The sequence below is a fragment of the Heteronotia binoei genome, chromosome 4 (assembly GCF_032191835.1).
Source record: "Heteronotia binoei isolate CCM8104 ecotype False Entrance Well chromosome 4, APGP_CSIRO_Hbin_v1, whole genome shotgun sequence".
In the NCBI taxonomy this organism is placed as follows: domain Eukaryota; kingdom Metazoa; phylum Chordata; class Lepidosauria; order Squamata; family Gekkonidae; genus Heteronotia; species Heteronotia binoei.
In genome coordinates, this window is record NC_083226.1 from 130,021,871 (window position 1) to 130,044,771 (window position 22,901).

Sequence of the window (22,901 nt, forward strand, 5' to 3'; positions counted from 1 at the left end):
TGGGGTTGCATCAACTTGGGTTTGTCATCCTCCAGGTGGTGCTAAACCTGGAAAGCAGTCACACAGACATCAGTAAACTATTGAAAATAAACTGTGTCAAAATTACTAAGCATTCTGTATCATATACTTATAATGAAAAACTTTATAACTTTATATATTCATGTACCAAAGTCATGCAAAAACAGTATCAAACAAGTCCAAACCCACACGTTTACAAGGAGTAATCCACTTTTTCACAGGAAAGGTGGGCTCTGTGTAGCAAAATCCAAGAGGAATTTAGCAGTGTATTTAAAGTGACACCATCTTCAATAGTACTGTATTTTCCTACGCTGTTATAGAAGATGCAATTTTAGAAGATGACCTTCCACAGAAGTTTCAAATCTCAAATCCCATCCTTTTGAGACAGGTAGTCACCTTGCACACCTGTTCCACACAGCAACCATTAACACCGAACATTATCACTTACATGATTATTAAGTATTTATTTATTTATTTAAAGTAATGTTCATTCATTCCAGTATATATAGTCCTTTGCCTGAAGAAAGACAACTTTGAAACACGTGTGCATCTCAACTACCTGTCACAATAGGGTGGGATTTGAGATCTGAAACCAATCCATCCCAATCTCAATCACTCTGATGTGGACACAAATATGCACAAAATGGGATTCACTGCAAATGTTTTGGCAGAATACATGGGTTGGGCCAGTGGGCATGGTCCTATCTTCTTCCGTGCATGTGTCAACTACTAGATTTTAAATGCCTGAACTGGGTTGTAGCAAACGAAACCTAGAAAAGAGACAAACTGAACAAATACTGGTCAATGAACATGTCTTAAGAGTTCCATGACTGTAATCTCTTAGTTCCAGCTGCTTTGAAGGCTGGAGATGAGATACCAGAGGGAAGAGTATTAAGTCTGTGGCACAGAGTGTTAAAGCTGCAGTACTGCTCTCCTAAGCTCTGCTCACGACTTGAGTTTGATCCCAGCGGAAGCTGGTTTCAAGTAGCCAGCTCAGGTTGACTCAGCCTCCCATCCTTCCAAGGTCGATAAAATGAGTACCCAGCTTTCTGGGGGAAAAGTGTAAATGACTGGGGAAGGCAATGGCAAACCACCTCGTAAAAAGTCTGCCGTGAAAACATTGTGAAAGCAATGTCACCCCAGAGTCGGAAATGACTGGTGCTTGCACAGGGGACCTTTCCTTTCCCAATGCAGGAAGATAGAATGCAACTGCAGAAATATTCATCACTCACTGGAGACATCTAGCAAACTATGCAGAGGCTAGCAGGCATGATCCTGAATTAGGAGCAAGCACAGTCTTCAAGGCAGCCATATAGTGAAGCTCACCAGCTTTAAATATGCAAGATAACCTTATCACAGAACTCTCTTCTCACAACTACATTGGTACTGAGTTTTCAGCTAGCATAGCAGGAACTCTGCAGAACTTCTAAAGGAAAGCACATATCCCACAGAAGGATATTGAAAAAAAAAATGGTGTGCTATCTTGTTACATCCATGTCTAAGGATGTGTGGAAATGCATCTTACAAGCATAGACATCTGTCTCTGTAAACCCCAAAGCACTTACAGGCATCTTGCCAGACAATGGTCTTATCTGAGCCAGATCAGGAACACCCTTTTTGCAGATGAGCCCAGACAAAGAACCTTCATCTACCAGTAGCTCCAAAGAGAGAGAACCTCAGGCTCAAAAACTGAATTCAAGGCACTAGACTAAAAACACAGGCATGTGCTTCTAATGTCCTTTCAACAGGGACCAGAACTAATAGAATCGCTTTTCAGATCAAGACAAGAGGTCACACTTTCAGAGTTACCTGGAGTAAGTATATCATCATGACAGAAGCACTTCTCTCTCTCTCTCGGCTTGGCTTCGCGAACGAAGATTTAAGAAGGGTGCAATAGTCCATGTTTGCTGCAGGCTCGCTGGTGGCTGACAAGACCAATGTGGGACAGGCAGGTCCGGCCACAGCGGCTGCAGGGAAAAGTCTGATTTAGGGTTGGTCCTGTAGCAGTGCGATTCTTCCTCAATCTCCTTTTGTCCTCAAGACCAGCTATGCGTGTGTTCTCAAAGGAAGAGACAGCCTGGTGGATGGTGTGCCTCCATGCTTTGCGATCTGAGGCTAGGTCAGACCACTGGTGATGGTTGATGTGACAGGTGCTAAGGGATTTCTTCAAGGAGTCCTTGTACCTCTTCTTTGGTGCCCCTCTATTTCGATGGCCGGTGGAGAGTTCGCCATACAGGGCAATCTTGGGAAGGCGGTGGTTTTCCATCCTAGAAATATGCCCTGCCCAGCGCAGCTGCGTCTTCAACAGCAGTGCCTCGATGCTGGTAACCTCTGCCCGCTTGAGGACTTCAGTGTTGGTCACAAAGTCACTCCAGTGGATGTTGAGGATGGTGCGAAGGCAGCGCTGATGAAAGCGCTCAAGGAGTCGCAGGTGATGACGGTATAAAACCCACGATTCGGAGCCATAGATGAGGGTTGTCATCACAACCGCTTTGTAAACATTGATCTTTGTGCCTTTTTTCAGATGCTTGTTGCTCCACACTCTTTTGTGCAGTCGGCCAAATGCACGGTTTGCCTTTGCCAGCCTGTTGTCAATCTCCTTGTCGATCTTGGCATCTGAGGAGATGATGCACCCCAGGTAGCTGAACTGCTGGACTGTCTTCAGAACTGATTCACCCACAGTGATGCAGGGAGGGTGATAATCTTCCTGGGATGCAGGCTGGTGGAGAACTTCTGTCTTCTTCAGACCAACTTCTAGGCCGAATAGCTTGGCAGCCTCTGCAAAGCAGGATGTCATATGCTGCAGAGCTGATACCGAGTGGGAGACGAGTGCAGCATCATCAGCAAACAGTAGCTCTCGGATGAGTTTTTCCATTGTCTTGGAGTGTGCCTTTAGTCGCCTCAGGTTGAACAGGCTGCCATCGGTGCGATAGCAGATGTATACACCATCGTCCTCATCTAGATCTACTGCGGCTCTTTGAAGCATCATGCTAAAGAAGATCGTAAAGAGAGTTGGCGCGAGAACGCAGCCTTGCTTTACACCTGTGCCTATTGGGAAGGGCTCCGAGAGGTTGTTGCAGTGTCTGACTTGGCCTCGCTGGTCTTCGTGTAGCTGGATGATCATGCTGAGGAACCTTGGGGGACATCCTAAACGTTCCAAGATTTGCCACAGGCCTTTCCTGCTAACGGTATCGAAAGCTTTGGTAAGGTCGACAAAAGTCACATACAGACCCTTGTTCTGTTCCCTGCATTTCTCTTGGAGCTGCCTGAGAACAAATACCATGTCGGTGGTGCTCCTGTTAGCTCTGAAGCCGCACTGGCTCTCTGGGAGGAGTTCTTCTGCAATGGTGGGCACCAGTCTGTTCAGGAGTATTCTGGCAAGGATTTTGCCTGCGATGGAGAGCAGGGTTATCCCCCGGTAGTTGGAGCAGTCTGACTTTTCCCCTTTCTTCTTGTATAGGGTGATGATGATTGCATCGCGAAAGTCCTGTGGTAATTTGCCTTGTTCCCAGCAGGTGACAAGTACTTTGTGAAGCACTTGGAAGTACTGATAAATGCTATGCTAGAGGCTCGGAAAAGAACTGCTAGACATGGGCAGGTTGACAATAGTTGGTTTGGCAAGCTAGCCATCAGTTTCAAAGACCCAAGCTAGAAACGTCAGTCAAGTAGTAAATCTTAGGCTCCTGGAAACAACTACAGTTGAGACAAAGGCTAGAAAGTCACAAATACTGTGGTGTCCAAAACTGAACACAATACTCCAGGTAAGGTCTAACAAGAACAGAGTAAAGCCACACCATCATTTCATGTAATCTGGACACTATACTTTCTGTTGATACAGCCCAAAATTGCATTGGCCTTTTTAGCTACTGCATCACACTGCTGACTCGTGTTCAGTGTATGGTCCACTAAGAACCCTTTCTCTAAAAATACTGCCAAGGCAAGTCTCCCCCATCCTATAATTATGAATTGGATTTTTCCTACCTAAATGCAGAACTTTATACTTATCTCTGTTGAAATTCATTTTATTTGTATTAATACGATTTTCCAGCCTGTCAAGGTCATCCAGTATACCACTGTATTTGCAACCCCTCCCAATTTAGTATCACATACAAATTTAATAAGCATTCCCTCTATTCCTTCATCCAAATCATTTATAGATAAGCTGAACGAAACAGGCCCCAGGACAGATAATTGAGGTACTACACATCACTTCTCTCCATGAGGATAAGGAATCATTAACAAGCACTCTTTAGATGTGATCTGTCAATCAGTTACAGAACCACCTAACAGTAATAGTATCCAAACCACATTTTTACCAATTTGTCAACAAAAATATTATGTGGAACCCTATCAAAAGCCTTACTGAAATCAAGATAAACTATGTCTTCAGCATTCCCCTGATCCAGCAAGGCAGTCACTTTCTCAAAAAAAAAAAAGAGAGAGAGAGATAAGGGCCGCGGTCAGACGCACCATCAAATCCATCAGCAAGGCGTTCCTGTTTTGCCGAGTGCCTGTCCCGTCCTCCACCTTGCCGAGTGCCTGTCCCGTCGTTGACTGATCAGATGGCCCGGCCTTTGCACATGTGCATAAACAATGCCGCTGATTGGCTCAACCTCAGGGACTATTTTCTAGAAATACGGACTAAACAATGATTGTGTCACAAAATTCAACCCCACAAAATTAAAAAGAAACATTTGCAGTTGCTTGGAATTCTTCTGTTGTGGTGCTTAAAGCACCCAGGAGCCCTTCCGCCTTTTGCTGATCCTTTTGTGGTTATGCGTGTATCGCTAAGATTTTTTTAAAAAATGGCGCTGATCTGGGATGCAAGTTGAGACGACTTGCTAACGCTGGCATGATCAGACAGGGGAAATCCGTTTTTGGCCCGTCGTCAAGCATTTAGAACCGGATTTTATCCGCTATCAAAAAAAGTCCGACAGTAAGTCGCAGCATGACGGGATACCCACAACTCACCGACTACTCCCAGATGTTGTCGTATGGACGTACACTTTCAATCTGATGAGTATGCGCTGCTGTGTTGGATAAAAATGTACGTCTGACCACAGCCAAGGTTAGTCTGACATGACTTGTTCTTGGGAAACCCATCCTGGCTTTCAATAATCATAGCCATCCTTTCCAAATGCTCAAGGACAGACTGATGATTTGTTCTAAAACTTTTCCAGGTACAGACATCAAGCGGATCCTCCTTTTTCCCCTTACTGAAGATGGGGACAGCATTTGCTTTCCTTCAGTCTTCTGGGAGCTCACTTGCTCTCCAAGAATTCTTCAAAACAATGGCCAGAGGCTCAGAAATTATGTCTGCAAATTCTTTTAGTGCCCTTGGATGCAGTTCTTAGTTTCATTTCATGAAGCTACGTGTTTATGCACTATCCCTATTCTAATCCTAGGATAATGTTCCCAGGCTCCCACTGGGAGTGGAGGTTTCCCTGGTTTTGTGGCCCCCAACCTGTTGGTAGAGAGCTGACTGATGGGGGAGCCCCACCCTCTAAAGCTCCATCACACCTGACATGCCCAGTGTGATGACAGGCATGTTGCTTAGGGGTGCTCTAGCAATTTGGGTAAAACCTCTATGGCACTATAGAGTTTTTTACCAAAATTGCTAAAGCATCCCCATGCAATGTACCTGGTTTGATGAAGTCACTTCTAAGTGACATCGCTTCACAAGAGAGAAACTTCCCCACACTGGGAGCAGTAAGACCTGGCAACCCTATTTTAAGCTGCAATTCCCTTCCTTCATCATGTGTTTGGTTTTGCCATGTAGAACACCATTTCCCTCACAAGAGAAGACTGAGGAAAAGCAGGAACTGAAGAGTTCTGCCCTCTCTTCATCACCTGTTACAATTTCATTTTCCTGTCCCTGCAACCATAAGATAGAATGGCCCATAAGGGGGAGTAATTTTTTAATTTTGTCCCCCCTCAAAAAACATGTAAATCCAGTCCTGCTTCCAACAGATATCTGGGTATTTGAAATCTCCCATGACCACTGTATCCCATCTCTTTGAAAACTTTGTCATCTGCTCTAGGAGTGTCTCATCCAAGTCCTCTGCCTGGCTTGGTGGCCTAAAGCAGACCCCTATCATAATATCACTATTATTTCTTCCTCCTTTTATTTTTACCCAGAGACTCTCAACTGAACTTCCATGCTCAGAGAACTGGACTGTTTGCTGTATAGCCCTGCAGTTGCCAGACAAGATGGAGCTAAAAGTTCACCTGCTCTCCTCTGGTATCGATTGTGGGGCATCACTCCCCAAAAGTAAAAGATGTCTAATAGGGCTGGATTAGGGCTGCCAAGCTCCTGCTGGGAGCAGGGTTTCCCCTAGTTTGGGGCACCCCAACCCATCAGCATGGAGCAGGCTGCCAGGGAGATACACGCCCCAAAGAACTCCATTATTGCACAACATGCCCGGTGCGATGGTAGCACCTGGAAGTGACATCATCATGGTGGGTATGTTGTGCAGAGGGCACTCTAGCACTTGGGGTAAAAACTGAATGGTACCTTAGAGTTCTTAACCTGATTCCTAGACCTAGATTCCATCATGCGCACTTTGCACACATGAGAGGACTCCTGCCACAGCCAAGTCAGGTCACACAACCCCATTTACAAAGTCAAAAAGAAAAGATGAAGTTATTTGAATACAGCCTAGGGTCTTCAAAACCCTCCACATATTTGCAAACACTTTTGATGATCCCTTTGACATGAATGCAGGCTGAGTGTGAGCCATTCTCTTCTGTTCTTTAAAGAACTAGCATCAGCAGTACTGGCTAGGAATAACACAATACCATTAACAACCCTTTAAAAAAAAGCCCCTGAAATCTGCAAACCCTCTGACACTCTCCTCCCCTCTGCTGAAAAGGCAGGTGAATTTCTTCCGTTATGCTATCTGTTACCTCTTATGGTAATCAACAAATATAAACAATAATGGACTAGTTGTTCATTGAATTCCAGCAACTGTGCTGTTTCTCTTTGACACAGTACCAACAACATTTTCCCCAGGAAATACCGTTTTGAGAGTATTTTAAAAATCATACTTTTTGTGGAATAAATGGGCTGTTGACAGGCTGTGCACAAATAGAGGACGATGTCATGTGGAAACATGGGGAAAATGCTGAAACATGATAAATCATTGATGTAGAACCAGCTAATGTCATCTTTTCCCTGAAATCTTCTCTTTCTAACTGTAGCCAACTGGGTGTTTCTGAAAGCTTAGGGGGGAAGGCTTTGCTCATCCTCTTAGGGTACTTGGCCTCTGAACATGAAGGTTCTCTGCAATTGTATCAGTCAACAGAATGTATCTAACCATTTTTAAAACCATCAAAGCTTGTGAATTCCATCTGTATTCCATAAAAAACTATGTCTCAATGCATGTGTTGGGAAGTAGTCACCAATTTGGCTTTTCAGTGACGTGTGCATACGCAGGCACACGCCATGATTCTATGCATGGAGGACACTATGAAAAAAAGGCTGTGTTTCCCAGCCTTCCTTATGTTTCAGGTAAGGTTTTCCACAAGCCTATAGAAATGTGTGAAAATGGGCAGCTGAAGCTTTTCATGGCATGGAGGTAAATAACTCCTCTATTAAAGGGATACTCCTCTATTAAAGGGATAGGTCATTTTGTTTGTTTGTCCATTTGTTTGTTTTCTCTAGGCAGCTGGCAACACTAGTTTCAGACCATTTGATTATATTCTTTAGAAGCATCTTTACTTCTGGTTATCGTGTAGCTTTAAATCAGCAACTACTACAAATGCTATTAAATTATTTTGCTTTTTTTACAATCTGGTCTTGAATGTATCCAAGAAAAGGCTTTTGAGCCTCTCTGTGAATCTTGCCTAGTGCACACATGCTACCATCTCGTCTCCTCCACGCCCTAAAGCACAGGCACCCCAACTAAGGGATTGATACCTCCATGGAAGTGCCTTCTGTGCAAGGCATTTCAGCAGGTGCAGAGCCACCCTTATGACCACAGTCTTAATAATATAACATGCAATTATATTATTATCTGCTAAAGCGGATATTCAGAAACAGTCAAGTCTACCTGCAAAAACTTGCCCATGGCTTTGACAATGAATTGTTAATAATAAATTGAAGCGGAACAAAAACCTTTCTGTTCAACCAGATGGTTTGTGGTTTGACATAGTTCAGTTATGGGAGGGAGGACATAAACCAGGCAGAGTAAAGGATCAGTTACTTTTCAAACCCTGACTGTAAATCATATACAACTAGGCATTCCATCTGCAGTAATAATATTTAAGAGCCAATATGCATCTGAATGTGGTAGAAACACCCACATAGTACATATGCTTTAGTTATACATGTCCAAATAAACATGAATGTATGCTTCTAATATGTATTAAATATTAATTGATCCTTAGAAAAGAAAATACTAAGATCTACTGATTATAGACACTTGACTATTAAGGCTTCTAGGACTTTTTTGAAACTGCTTTCCATAAGTCCTGTGCAGAAGTTCACAACTCATGCTGGGAAAGAGTGTCAGAATGGCCCTTCTCAGTCATTAAAGAGATTTGACACTTGATTCTATGCGTGCTTACCCAGGAATCCCATTAAGTCTGCATAGGAATGTAGTCTGTCTGCCTTAGATTGATTGGTCAATATAGCCAATTTAATTATACAAAATAAATAAAGGATTATCTGGCTGAATTAAGGAATGCATCTATAATTTTTTTAAGCAAGGAAAGTCAAAAAAATATACTAATATATTTTACTAAACTTGTTCTGGTTGCACTCAGATAGGCTTCCCAAATCCCCCGCTTGGCCTGGAGACCCCCGATTTGGAGCCTCCTCCCCCCGCGCGGCAAAAAAGGGAAAGCGGGAGGGGGGGAGAATGGCAGCCCTTCCCACCCAGCCCCGATCGCAGCAGCCAGAGCTCTTCCATTTTCTCAGGCTGCTTCCTGCCCCCAGTCAGCTGGCCGGTGAAGCGAGGGGAGCCCAGCCCCGCCTCCAAAGGACCATGTGCCTTTGCACCTCCGGAGGTGAGTGAGTTCTGCCGGCTTCCTATTCCATGCCATAAAGTGCCCAGCTGGTGTGCCTGTGTTGCTGTGAGAAGCTGGCAGCAACTTGTGAGTAGAGGCCAGTCCCCTGCATCAGATTTGCCAGAAACCGGAGGGGGCGGGGGGGAAGGGGGGTGAAGAGGGAAACGTCTTCATTATTCCCCATGTGAAGATCGATTCTCATAGCGTATAATGGGGAATTGATTTGGAGGTTTCGGGGGCTCTGGGGGAGCTGTTTTTTGAGGTAGAGGCACCAAATTTTCAATATAGTATCTAGTGCCCCTCCCCAAAGTATCCCCCAAATTTCAAAACGATTGGATCAGGGGGTCCAATTCTATGAGCCCCAAAAGAAGGTGCCCTTATCCTTCATTATTTCCTATGGAAGGAAGACATTTAAAAAGGTGTGCTGTCCCTTTAAATGTGATGGCCAGAACTCTCTTGGAGTTCAATTATGCTTGTCACACTCTTGTTCCTGGCTCCGCCCCAATGTCTCCTGGCTCCACCCCCAAAGTCTCCTGGCTCCACCCCCAAAGTCCCCAGATATTTCTTGAATTGGACTTGGCAACCCTACACTCAGACTGTGATGATCAAAAGATTAATTGGTTAAGGTTAGAAACACATTATATAGCAACAGAAAAGCTTATGAGCTTGGAATAAGAGGAGATTCCCCCAAACTGAAGCAGGCAGTTTTCACTAGTTCACCTTTCCTACTGCAGACCTCCAATTCTCTATTATTAGAGATGTGTGTTTAGATATACTTGAACTGAAAATACAGACAAGATATTTTTCAGATATATTCAGGTCTCCAGATAGTACCTGGGATTTTCTGGGATACCAATAAATGGGTCTTGAAAAATCCTGGAAATATTCTGGATTAACTGGGTAGGGTTGCCAAGTCCAATTCAAGAAATATCTGGGGACTTTGGGGGTGGAGCCAGGAGACTTTGGGGCGGAGCCAGGAGCAAGGGTGTGACAAGCATAATTAAACTCCAAGGGAGTTCTGGCCATCACATTTAAAGGGACAGCACACCTTTTAAAATGCCTTCCTCCCATAGGAAATAATGAAGGATAGAGGCCCCTTCTTTTGGGGGTCATAGAATTGTACCCCCTGGTCCAATCGTTTTGAAACTTGGGGGGTATTTTGGGGAGAGGCACTAGATGCTATGCTGAAAATTTGGTGCCTCTATCTAAAAAGAAAGCCCCCCCCAGAGCCCCCAATATCTGCAGATCAATTCCCCATTATTCCCTATGGGGATCATTCTCCATAGGGAATAATTGCCCGGTAGACATTCCCCCCCCCCGCCGCCGCTTTCTGATGACCCTAAAGTGGGGGGGTGGGGGGAGGGCCTCCAAACTTGGGGATTGACAAGAAGAAGAAGAAGAAGAAGAAGAAGAAGAAGAAGAAGAAGAAGAAGAAGAAGAAGAAGAAGAAGAAGATGAAGAAGAAGAAGATATTGGATTTGTATCCCGCCCTCCACTCCGAAGAGTCTCAGAGCGGCTCACAATCTCCTTTACCTTCCTCCCCCACAACAAACACCCTGTGAGGTGGGTGGGGCTGGAGAGGGCTGTCACAGCAGCTGCCCTTTCAAGGACAACCTCTGCCAGAGCTATGGCTGACCCAAGGCCATGCTAGCAGGTGCAGGTGGAGGAGTGGGGAATCAAACCCGGTTCTCCCAGATAAGAGTCCGCACACTTCACCACTACACCAAACTGGCTCACCAAACAAGCCTCTCTCTCTCACACACACACACACACACTTACTGGGTCTGGTTTCTCCACAATGACATCTGAAAAGAGCAGGGGCTACGCTGCTCCCTCCCTCTCTCTCTCTCTCTCTCACACACACACACACACACACACAGTTGTTCTGAAACAAAATCAAAACAAACCAAAGGACTGTGTTGCTGACCCTTCCCATGAAGTACTTCCTGCTCAACTTTAAAGACACAGAGGCCGTTTTCCCACTTACCTTACCCCGGAGCGACGTCCCTCTTCACCACACTGCGTCTGCGCGGATTTCGCACAAACTGCTGCGCAGCACCAGGAAGAGCCGCATAGTCCCGGGGCTTTTGCGTCGCAAATGTAAACCTGCTTTTTGGCGGTTTACATTTGCAACGCAAAAGCCCCGGGACTATGCGGCTCTTCCTGGTGCTGTGCAGCAGTGTGTGCGAAATCCGCGCAGATGCAGTGCGGTGAAGAGGGACATCGCTCTGGGGTAAGGTAAGTGGGAAAACGGCCAGAGACACACACACATTTTGAAACGGACCTGTTTGCAGGTTTCTAAACCTGCCCAAGATCTAGAGCTGCATGGTGGCTGTGGGGGTGGGGCATTTCCCACCAGCCAGCTGGCTGGGGGCGGGGGGAAGTCTGTAAAACCAGGGGACCCCCTGCTGGGACCTGGGGATTGGGAAGCCTATAACTGGGAGTATCAGGAGCTGGTGTTTGAAGACTCCCAGGACTATTTCTTTTTCTTTTTTTTCCCAGGGTGTTTGTGTCTTACCTGGGTTTGATACTGGCTTGCCAGGTTGATTTGTCTTAGGTTTTCTTTTTTCCCCCCATGAAGTCATATCTTATTCAGGGGGCCATAGAATTGGATCACTTGGTCCAATCATTTAAAATTTGAGGGTTATTTGAGGAAATTTGAGGCACCAGAAGCTTCATTGCAATTTTGGTGCCAGTAGCTTTAAAAAAACAGCTCCTTCAGCCCCCTAGAAATATTTCCCATAGGAAATAATGGAGAATAAAAATTAGAATCGCCTCTCAAAAAACACAAACCAGATCTGAATACCAAACCAGTATTTGGAAACTGGAAATACCAATATTTTTCAGCTGCTCAATATCTGGACCTGAACTTTTTGTTCATTCAGCTGTATCCTTATCTACCATACTGTTCCTGGAGGTCCCCTTTTCCTTCCAGTCAACAGTGCAGGGGGCATCTGGGGTTGCAGTAGGAGTGGGAAAGTGAGAAAATCATACACCACTTATGGAAATCCCTTCTGTCCATGGAAATCCTCCAGTGGTTCCAATATGTGGACCAAAAGTCAACAGTAGCAATCCTTTCGGAAAGGACAACATTATCCGTCTCAAGATAGCTATATTCTTGTTGTTTCAAGAGCTGAAAAGACAGATGTTATTTGCATATTGCAGGGGGAAAGGGCAGGAAAGTTTCACCGAAAACAGCTGCAGTGAAGAAAAAATGAGAAAGTGTAAGGAAGTTCGATTCATTTTGATCTTAAAACATTCTTTGTACTGTTAGGGGATTTTCTATTTCCCATTGCTCTTCTCACAAAGACTACACCCACTCGCAAGTATTTAAATGATGCAAGCATGTACCTCATAGTTCTGTTCAACCAACTATTAAAGGTAACACTTTAGACATTACAAGTTATAATGGAAATCTTCACCTCAGTGGAACATTACAGCCTATAAAAGTTTTCTAATTGTCTAATCCACAGACCAGTCAAACAAAATGGAACAAAGTAAGGGTCATTTAATATGGCAGGGATGGCCAACAGTAGCTCTCCAGATGTTTTTTGCCTACAACTCCCATCAGCCCCAGCCAGCATACCCAATGGCTGGGGCTGATGGGAGTTGTAGGCAAAAAACATCTGGAGAGCTACCGTTGGCCACCCTTGTAATATGGTATAAAACTCCTGTGCAAAAATTACTGCAGTGTATGTTTTGAAATGTGTAAATGTAGTGAAACACATTTATGAAATTGCATGGTATTCTTTATGTAACAGTTTTGTACAGGGTGAAGTGCTCTAACTTTAAGGTATTCTCAGTTATCTCCTTAAACCATTTATACCAACTGGCCAGAAGACAAAAAAGGTCCAGTTAATGGGCAAAGATCAATTTCAGATGAAGCTTTCCACATCACAGAAGACTTTATTAGTGTTGGCACATGATGCTGTTGTTAAAGACACAACTGCAAAGGAAACCTGAAAAACTGACAAACCAATGCAGCACTAAGTGACTTACAGTGCAATGCTAAGCAGGTATATACCATTCTAAATCTATTGACTTCAATAGATTTAGAAGGGTGTAACTCTGTTTAGGATTGCACTGTTAAACTTATTTATTGATTTACTTCACTGATACCTTGCTTTCCTCCCCAATTGGGACACAAAACAGCATATATTGTTCCCCTTTCATCCATCAGTGTACACACATGCTAGTGATAAGCCACTTTGCTGAAGTGCTTAAAAGTTCAGACACTAATCTGGAGAACTGGGTTTGATTCTTCACTCCTCCATATGCAGCTGCTGGGTGAACTTGGGTCAGTCACAGTGCTCTCAGAACTGTTCTCTCAAAAGCAGTTCTCAAAGAGCTCTCTCAGCCCCACTTATCTCAAGGGTGTCTGTTGTGGGGAGGCTAAGCGTAAGTAAGCTAAGCGTAAGTAGCTCAAGGTTACCCAGTAGAGTTGCCAGCTCCAGGCTGAAAAATACCTGAAGATTTGGACGGTGGAGCCTGAGGAGGGCAGTGTTTGGGCCATAGAGTCCAACTTTCAAAAATACTATTTTCTTTAGGTGAATTGATTTCTGTTGCCTAGAGATCAGCTGTAATAGCATGAGATCTCCAGCCACCATGTGGTGGCTGGCAACCCTATCACCCAGCAAGCATCCATGGTAGAGTGGGGATTTGAATCTGGGTCCCCCAGATCCTAATATGACACTTAGTCACACTGGTTCCTCATGACAGAGGAGTCCTTTTCTAAAGCAACTATACCATTATCAGTTTGTTGTGCCAGTGCCCCTATGAGTGGTTTAAAGCACACAAAACTTCGCCTGCCCCTTCTCGTTTCCCATTAGAATTGTTCATACTAACCTGAGATGAGCACTCAGGAAGATTGAACAAAGCAATGGAGACCCAGCACTACTCAAAAGAGGTCTAACAGAAGCCAGAAAGGTAAGAGGAAAACAGTTTTTACATTTAGGGCATTTTCGCACTTACCTTAAGCCAGAGCGACGTCCCTCTTCACCGCGCAGCGTCTGCATGGTTTTCGCACTAATTGCTGCGGAGCACCTGGAAGAGCCGCAAAGTCCCACGGCTTTTGCGGTGCAAATGTAAACCGCCAAAAACCGGTTTACATTTGCGCCGCAAAAGCCGTGGGACTTTGCGGCTCTTCCAGGTACTCCGCAGCAATTAGTGCGAAAACCATGCAGACGCTGCGCGGTGAAGAGGGACGTCGTTCCGGCTTAAGGTAAGTGCGAAAACACCCTTAGAGTGACCAAAGGAGAGCTAGAAGTGGGGCAGGAGAGAAATGACAGCTTTTTTGTGGGGGAGAGGAGAGATAATGCCAGTAAGAAGGAAAGGATTAGCTTTTTTATTTTATTAGACTGATTTAACAGTAGACAAAGAAGATATGTTCACTTGCCTGTTTACTTATATTTTGACAATGTTATCTTAAATACTCTGAAGTACTATGTATCTGCCTCTGATCTAAAGTACTATGTCTTTACTATATCTACTTGAAGTACTATGTATCTGCCTCTGATCTACTTAAAGACTCTGTGAGAATCCTGAACCTTGACACAAGCAAGAGCATTGCCACTTCTTCCCCAAGCAAGGCTTCTCAGACACTGAAATGAGCAACAGAACTGCTTTCTCTCATCATTGTGGGGTGCACATCAAGGAAAGCTGCTCCTTACATGCAGCTATTCGATACAGGAATTTCTGTCTGCAAAATAAATGGTCATCTTTATGCTCTTAAGTGAATTGTCTTCTTCTTTGTGTAAGTCTGGCCAAAGCAAGGGGAACTTCTAGATTACAAAGGTGGCCCTTACATAAGGTTGCCAGTTCTGGGTTGAGAAATATCAGGAGATTTGTGGAGTGGACCTTGGAGAGAGCAGGGTTTATGGGACCCCAGCATGCTACAATGCTACAGAGTTCACCCTCCAAAGCAGCTGTTTTTTCCAAGGAAGCAGATCTCTGTCAGCTGGAGATTAGTTGTAAAAGTGGAGACCTCCAGGTCGCACCTTGAGGTTGGCAACCAATTCCCTGAGTGCACTTTTTGCAAGTTGGCCTTACCAAAAAACAACAACCAGGCATACTAATTTGTTTTCCCTAGTGGAATGTTTGTGCTTTAAACAGATGGATGATAGAGAAGTTTACAAGACAAAGCACTCCCCATCACGAATCGTCCAATTATATGTAAAGGGACTCCCATCTAAACCAATTGAAATTAGTAGCACAGGATTATATCGCAATATTTCCAGATTCACCATACTTGTTCAATTCCAGCCTGTTGTGGAGTCTTTATAGATGCACGAGCTATCTTAGGATTTAGTTGGGTAGCAACTCTAATATGTTTTAAGTTCAATTAGAAATTGCTTTGTAAGCAGGGCTTTTTTTGTAGCAGGAACTCCTTTGCATATTAGGCTATACCCCTCAATGTAGCCAGTCCTCCAAGAGCTTACAGTAGGTCCTGTAAGAAGAGCTCTGTAAGCTCTTGAAGGACTGGCTACATCAGGGGGGTGTAGCCTAATATGCAGAGGAGTTCCTGTACACAAAAAAACCTGTTTGTAAATAATTTGAGGATTACATTTCCAATCATCAACTCAACAAACATCCCTATGCATGATGCCTTACCTTTGCGGAATGCATATGTTATGGCTAGGGTCCAGCATATCCATAAGATAATTTTCAACATCTTGACCTACAAATAATGAAAACACAAAATAAATCAAAGGTTCTCTAACATGGTCTTATTAAGGTTTGTAATTGTTAATACTTGTTCCAGTGGTTACTTAGATTTATAAAATTACAGGCCATCTCACTGACCTCGCTCTAGGTATTCTTACATTGGCTCAGCAACTGGGATTCCAATCCTGACTGTGCAGTCCTAATCATGATTTAGGTATCAACGCCACTGCCTGGATCTTGTTCTTAAACTCATTTTGAGAGCTCCTTTGCAGTCTTAATATGTCCTGATATTACAGCAGCACTCCACTGATCAATCTTCCACACCACAGTAATCATTTTGAAACAAGTCACCACATTTCTTTGAATTATTTTATTGAAAAGTAACTCCTAAGGCAAATAATAATAAAAGCATTGCCATGGCATTGTATAATTCTATCAGAAGGAATTTACCCCTGCTGTTGATTTGGTTTCTGTTTCTAAAATGCATGTATGTAGGGGAGACGGGGTTTCCTATGACTTAAACAACAAAATATAAACAAGATATGGAAGCTGAGAACTTCATGTTAATAATTGTCAGACTAGGGTTGCCCATTCCCAGTTGGAGGCAAGGGATCCCCTAGTTTGGAGGCCCTCCCCCCACTTCAGAGTTATCAGAAAGTGGAGGTGGGGTTGAATGTCTGCTGGACACTCCATTATACCCTATGAAGACTACTCTCCATAGGGTATAATGAATAATTGACCCATTGGTGTCTGGGGCTCAGAGGGCTGTTTTTTGAAGTCGAGGCATCAGATTTTCAGCATAGCCTCTCAACAAAACACTCCCCAGATTGGACCAGGGGGCCCAATTCTAAGAGCCTCAAAAGAAGGTATCCCATCTTTCATTATTTACAAATGGAGGGAAGGCATTTAAAGAGTGTGTGGTCCCTGTAAATGTGAAGGCCAGAAAATAGATGCTTTAGAGGGTGGATTGCATAGCATTATACACCTCCTCAAACCCTCCTCTACCTAAGTTCAACCTACAAATCTCCAAGAATTTTCCAGTTTAGAATTGACAACCCAGCCTGTGGAGCACTGAAAGATAAACAGATTAGATAGATTAGGGCTAAGTGAAACCGTAAATCACAATCTGTTTCATGTTTTTTCAGAAGTGTGTGTGTGTATCTGAAAAACATGAAATACACACGCACACACACACAAACACACTTCTGAAAAACATGAAATGTTTTTATACACATACACACACACAAACACTTTTATTTCCAGAGATATAGGAGAGCTTCCAATACATTGTCTCTTTATGCATATGACTCTCAGTAAGAAAAGTGTCCTATAAATAAAGTAAATATATAATTAAATGTACCATTCAAAAACTGAAATTGCATCCTGACCTGGATGGCCCAGGCTAGCCTGATCTCATCAGATCTTGGATGCTAAGGAGGGCCAGCCCTGGTTAATATATGAAACACCAAAGAAGTCCAGGGTCAGGATGCAAAGGCAGGCGATGACCTGCCTCTGATTATCTCTCACCCTGAAAACTCAATGAGGTTGCCATAAATCAGTTGAGATGGTCTGATGGTGCTTGCCACTACCACTTATGTATATTTCTTATAAAGTCATTCAACTCTGACTGACTGAAGAAAGTATGCATAAAATTGCAGAACAAGCCTAAGAAAGTTTACTTAGACGTACATCCCATTGAGCAAGGTCATGTTAAAGATCCTAAAAACTAGACTTCAGCAGTACGTAGATCAGGAAATACCAAAATTCAAGCTGGGTTTCAGAGAGGTAGCGGAACTAGAGATCAAATTGCCAACATTTGCTGGATTATGGAGAAAGCACAGGAGTATCAGAAAAACATCTATTTCTTCTTCACTGACTACGCTAAAGCCTTTGATTGTGCGGATCACAACAAACTGTGGCAAGTCCTTAAAGAGATGGGAATACCAGACCACCTCACGTCTCCTGAGAAACCTGCATTAGGTCAGGAAGCAACAGTCAGAATGGAATATGGAACAACTGATTGGTTTAGAATAGGAAAAGGAGCTCGACAAGGATGTATATTGTCACCCTGCTTATTTAATTTATATGCAGAGTACATCATGTGGAACGCCAGCCTGGATGAAGCACAAACTGGAATTAAGATTGCTGGGAAAAATATCAACAACCTCAGATAAGCAGATGACGCCACTCTAATGGCAGAAAGTGAAGAGGACCTAAAGAACCTCTTGTTGAGGGTGAAAGAGGAGAGCACAAAAGTTGACTTGAAACTCAACATCAAAAAAACTAAGATCATGGCATCCAGCCTTTCAAGGACAACTCCTGCGATAGCTATGGCTAACCCAAGGTCATTCCAGCAGCTGTAAGTGGAGGAATGGGGAATCAAACCCGGTTCTCCCAGATAAGAGTCCACACACTTAACCACTACACCAACTGGCTCAAAGAAAAGGACAGCATAAGATGAGCTGACTAGACAATATTACTGATGTAACTAACATGAATCTGAGCAGACGTCTAAGGATGGTGGAAGACAGGAGGGCCTGGAGTGACTTGGTCCATAGAGTTGCAAAGAGTCGGACTTGACTGTGCAACTGAACAACAACAAAGTTTACTTAGAAAAGCAGCTGCCATCTTGAGGTTGTTTGTTCCAAATGAATATCTGAATTATTGCATTGCCCATGGCTATAGAGAAAAAATATTGAGAGAATTACTGACAATGAGTTTAGCATAAAGAAATTCTATTACATATCAAATGAGTTTGTCCTAAACTCCACAGAATCATAGACTGTCTGTGATGCATTCCATCCAGGGAATCTTTTTTTAAGGTACAAACCAGGCCTTTTAAAATACAATTGCCTGACTTCCGGGCTACGTCGTCTTGCTAGCAGGTGGATTCGTGAGCTCTCCTGTTTGCAACTCCCCCTGATAGGGCAGCGGGAGGGGTGTCATGGATCTGACACCCCTAAAGAGACCCTGGGAGGGTCCCTTAGGGATGGGGCTTTCACAGTGGAATAGGGGCGCAACGGCTGTTGCTCCTGTTCCTTTTGTGTGCTCTGAAGCTCTTTCCATTGCGACTGCTAATACAGCAACAAGAGACAAATGCTTGACTGCTTGCCTTTCGTTTCGCTAACAAGCTTTTGATCTATCAACCCTCAAGCACAACAAATCTGCAATGCAAGTAAGTTTACTTTCAATTGCCAAAGGCTAATGAGTCTTTTTTACATTCTAATGACTTTGTAGTTCAAAGGAAGGGAAAGAGATCAATATCTCTAATTTCCCTGTGAATAAGGCCATGGAAAGTCAAAGAACATCTTTAAACACTGGAAACAATTTGAATTAATCGGAATATGGACATTTAAATCGACCCAGATTATAATTGGTTATTTGTTAAAGAGACTATTATTTGGCTGCAATACGGTCTGAACAAAATAAGACACCTGTTAGAGGGATTTTTCCTTGTTGTCTGATCTGAAATTCATACGTTAACATCTAAAACTTCAGTTGAAGGAGACTGAGAAGGATGGGCTGTCTGGGATTCTGAGCTACTGTTTAATCAGGATTAATGGACTGAGTTTGCTGACAGAGAAAAATGGCTTTGCTAAGTGAAATTTCTTATTAAAAAAGACATTTTGAGCAGTTTAAAATCTCTGAGGCAAGATCTTGGTTTATTGGCTGATTTGGTTAAGAAGCAAATGGCAGCTTTTTTGCTAAAAGCTCGCAAAACCTCAAATCTACATGAGCAGAGTGCTAAAGAGAACCTGGTAATGTCTGTGGAATCAAAATGGGAGACTGAGCTGTTGGGAAATCAACAAAATAAAATTAAAATGGAATCTTGTGGTGCATTTGAAAAAGAGGACCGGAAATGGAGACCAACTAGGTTGAGAGGAACAAAGGCTGTGGAATTTTTCTTATCTCCTTTAAGAAGGATGACTGCTTTGAGAAGATGTATTTCAACCAGAAAATCATGATGTGGAAATCTTTCAGAAAGAAGACTCTCCTGAATTAGACTTTTCTCAGTGGATAGCTGGACATGGACTTTGTAAGAAATTCTGATATGTGAAATTAGAAGGTTAAAGTGAAACGTCTTTTTTTCCTTTTGTTTTTTTTTTTGTTTTGGGGCTATAATAAGCTGTCTTAAAAAATATGGATTTAAAAGTTAAAGGGCTAAAAGGTTTTTGAAAATAATTTTATGTAAAAATAGTCTATTTAGATTAATTTTTAAGAAGGCAGATAACATAATTTCTTGACAAATTGCTGAACTTCTTTTCAATAGATAATGATATTAGTTTCTATGTTTGTTATAGATATGGGTAGTTTTACAAGTTAATCTATAACTCAGGAGATTAATTTCTTTCTAGTAAGAAGGGTTTCCTGAAATGTTTTTATTTTGGATAGTTGGGTAGGCAACGCTCAATAAGAACAGGTTTGAGATCCTCACTTTTGGTCATAAAAAGTTGTTTTTCCTAGCCCAATAGGGATACAAGAGGTGGATTAAAAAGGCAGGCAATACAGATGTTATGTAAACTGCTAAATTTGTTTTTGTTAATAATGGGCATTTTCGCACTGACCTTACTCAGCAGCGACGTCCCTCTTCACCGCGCAGCGTCTGCGCGGATTTCGCACACGTTGCTCTGCAGAACCCGAAAGAGCCGCAAAGTCCCGCGGCTTTTGCGTCGCAAATGTAAACTGGCCAAAAACCAGTTTACATTTGCGATGCAAAAGCCGCGGGACTTTGCAGCTCTTCTGGGTTCTGCAGAGCAACGTGTGCGAAATCCGCGCAGACGCTGCGCGGTGAAGAGGGACATCGCTGCCGAGTAAGGTCAGTGCGAAAACGCTCAATGTCTCTCAGGAGAAACTGTTTATATTGAAATAGACATAATACCAGGTTGTATTTCTTTTTAGTTTTTTTAAGGATAAAGATATGAATTTTTCGTGTCTCTGTTAATGAGGATAATGATAAACTGATAAATTAGTTTGTTTTTTTAACAAGGTTAAGCCAAAGTAGTAAGTTTTGTGCTGAGACTGCTCTGACTTGTTCAGATTTATATGTGTTGAAGAACTGTTTAGACTTGTATTGCAAATAATAGAATGGAAGATAAAGATGGCAAAATATATGGAGAATTTTATACTTGCAGGTAGAACGAATTGGATATTTTATTTGGAGGTAGACTTAAAATTGATATACTTGTATTTTTCCTTTCCCCTCCCACCTTTTCCATTCTGTATATGCCCTCCCCCCTCTCCTTTTGTTTTTCTTTTTTGTATCTGTGCTTATGCTTTTTCTTTTGTACTTAAAACCAATAAAAATTATATAAAATCTAAAATACAATTGCCTTGAAAATTATAATTGTGTCACACCCCTAATTTAAAGGGACCTGGAAGATTGCTGGAAACATTCCTATCTTCATTTATTCAAATTCGTAGAAACTTATTTAAGTTCAATCAGTTGCCAGAATGGGGACCTACTGAGCTGCTAAACTGGTATTAAAATAAACTGAGATACATACTGCTATACGGAACCATCACATGCAAAACAGGGTTTATAGTTCTCAAAATAGTTGTAACGTTAAGTTCTAATAAAAGTTTAACTATATCAAAAGTCCTATCAATACTTAGGCAAATCATGAGAAGAAGGGCAGGAAGCATCAACGCTTAATTCTTGCAGCCGTTTCTTACATGCCCAGAGAAATGCTGTTTGCCACTTTGAGGTCAGGCTGCATTTTTTCTCCAGGCTAGTTTGGCCAGGGATTCTGGAGGCTTTTTGACATCTGGGCATGAAATTCACAAATACTTCCCCCCTCCCAAATACCCCCAGTGACTCCTGAGTCACTGGGTGTAGGGGGGGTGTATTTGTGAATTTCCTGCATTGTGCAGGGAGTTGGACTAGATGTCCCTGGAAGTCCTTTCTTATTCTATGATTCTAATAATCCAAATCTGAGGACTGGTTTCTGAGTCAATTACAGTGCATTTCTTTTACACCATACTCCCTTATTAGAGATTTGAATAACATTTGAGGTACAACTGTCAGTATTTCTTTACCACCTCCTTCCATTAACTGCCAGTTGCTGAAAGTCTCAAACTACAGTTTCTGGATAACACTCCAGGAAATCCCAACACTTTCACTTGGAGGCAGCAAGCCTAAACTAGCCAGCTTCTTCTCTCTGACAGAACTCTTTTGCAGACCATAGTTGCCTGACAAGCAGTCATGCATCATGTGAAACTTCCTCCACATTGTGGCATAGCTGGCTAGATACAGCTACGTATTGACCAAGTTCCTCTCAACAGCTGGGAAAGGCAGGGGAAATCTGCCAATCCTGGCTAGCAGCAATTTAGGCAGAGCTGAGAATTTAACTAGCTACCTACCAGAGAGCTGGTGAGAAACAGGAAAAGCTATTAAGAAAATGTTATCCACTATTGGTTCCCAGGAATCAGCCAATGCATAGCTCAACAGCTCATGTTCCTTATAAAGGGGAGAAATCTAGTGTGGCTTCTGTGACAAGGCTGAGATAGGTCTGTTTAGGGTTCCTCAGTTATTGGAAGGCAATGACTCTACAACTTTCCCATCTGACTTGCCTTCTCTCTGGCCAATATCTGTTTTACTATTGCCAGTTTTGTTGGATTCAGTACTGCAAGACATCATCCCTGTTTTGAAATCCAGAAAACAACAAGAAATGAGAACATGTATTGTGAAAGAAAGCCAACACCAAATCATGTTCTAAAATCAGGCTGTTCTTGGTTGTTTGTCTAGAGGCAGGGGGAGGGGAAGACAAGAGAAATTATGCGAAACAAGCATCAGACCTGCAAGTATTTGTAGGGGACTTCTCATCCTCTCCCCCCCCCCCACAAGTTCCTCTTTTCCTTCCCTGGCAGTTTGCCCCCATAGCTTTCTCCTCTTTTGCTGCTGCCTTTTCACCCACCCACCAATTTATCTGACATTTTCCTTCACTTGCCCTGGAAGCATCTGTCTGAGAAATCAATGGTCAAGTTTCACAGTGATGGCCACCAGGCCCAGTTGTATGATGAGGAATCAGACATTATTTCCGTTCCCCATATGACTTCTTCCTGGCAGACTCCATATCCTCACCTTTCCCTTCTTCCTTCTCTTCTTCCCACACCCCAGTCAGCCTACCTTTTACCTGGCCCCAATATTAGGCTATTATTTATTATTTATTTGCTTCATTTATATCTTCCCAACAGCCCTTTTACATTAGGCT

At 42.9% G+C, this 22,901-nt stretch overlaps 1 protein-coding gene across 1 annotated transcript in view; it reads right to left on the reverse strand.

The window, feature by feature from the left end:
- VCAN (versican) overlaps nucleotides 1-22,901 on the reverse strand; it is a 237,927-nt gene that overhangs the window by 190,246 nt on the left and 24,780 nt on the right. The window contains exon 2 of the mRNA XM_060235736.1: nucleotides 15,637-15,703. Coding sequence (XP_060091719.1) covers nucleotides 15,637-15,703 — 67 coding nt within the window. The remainder of the gene's footprint in view (nucleotides 1-15,636; nucleotides 15,704-22,901) is intronic.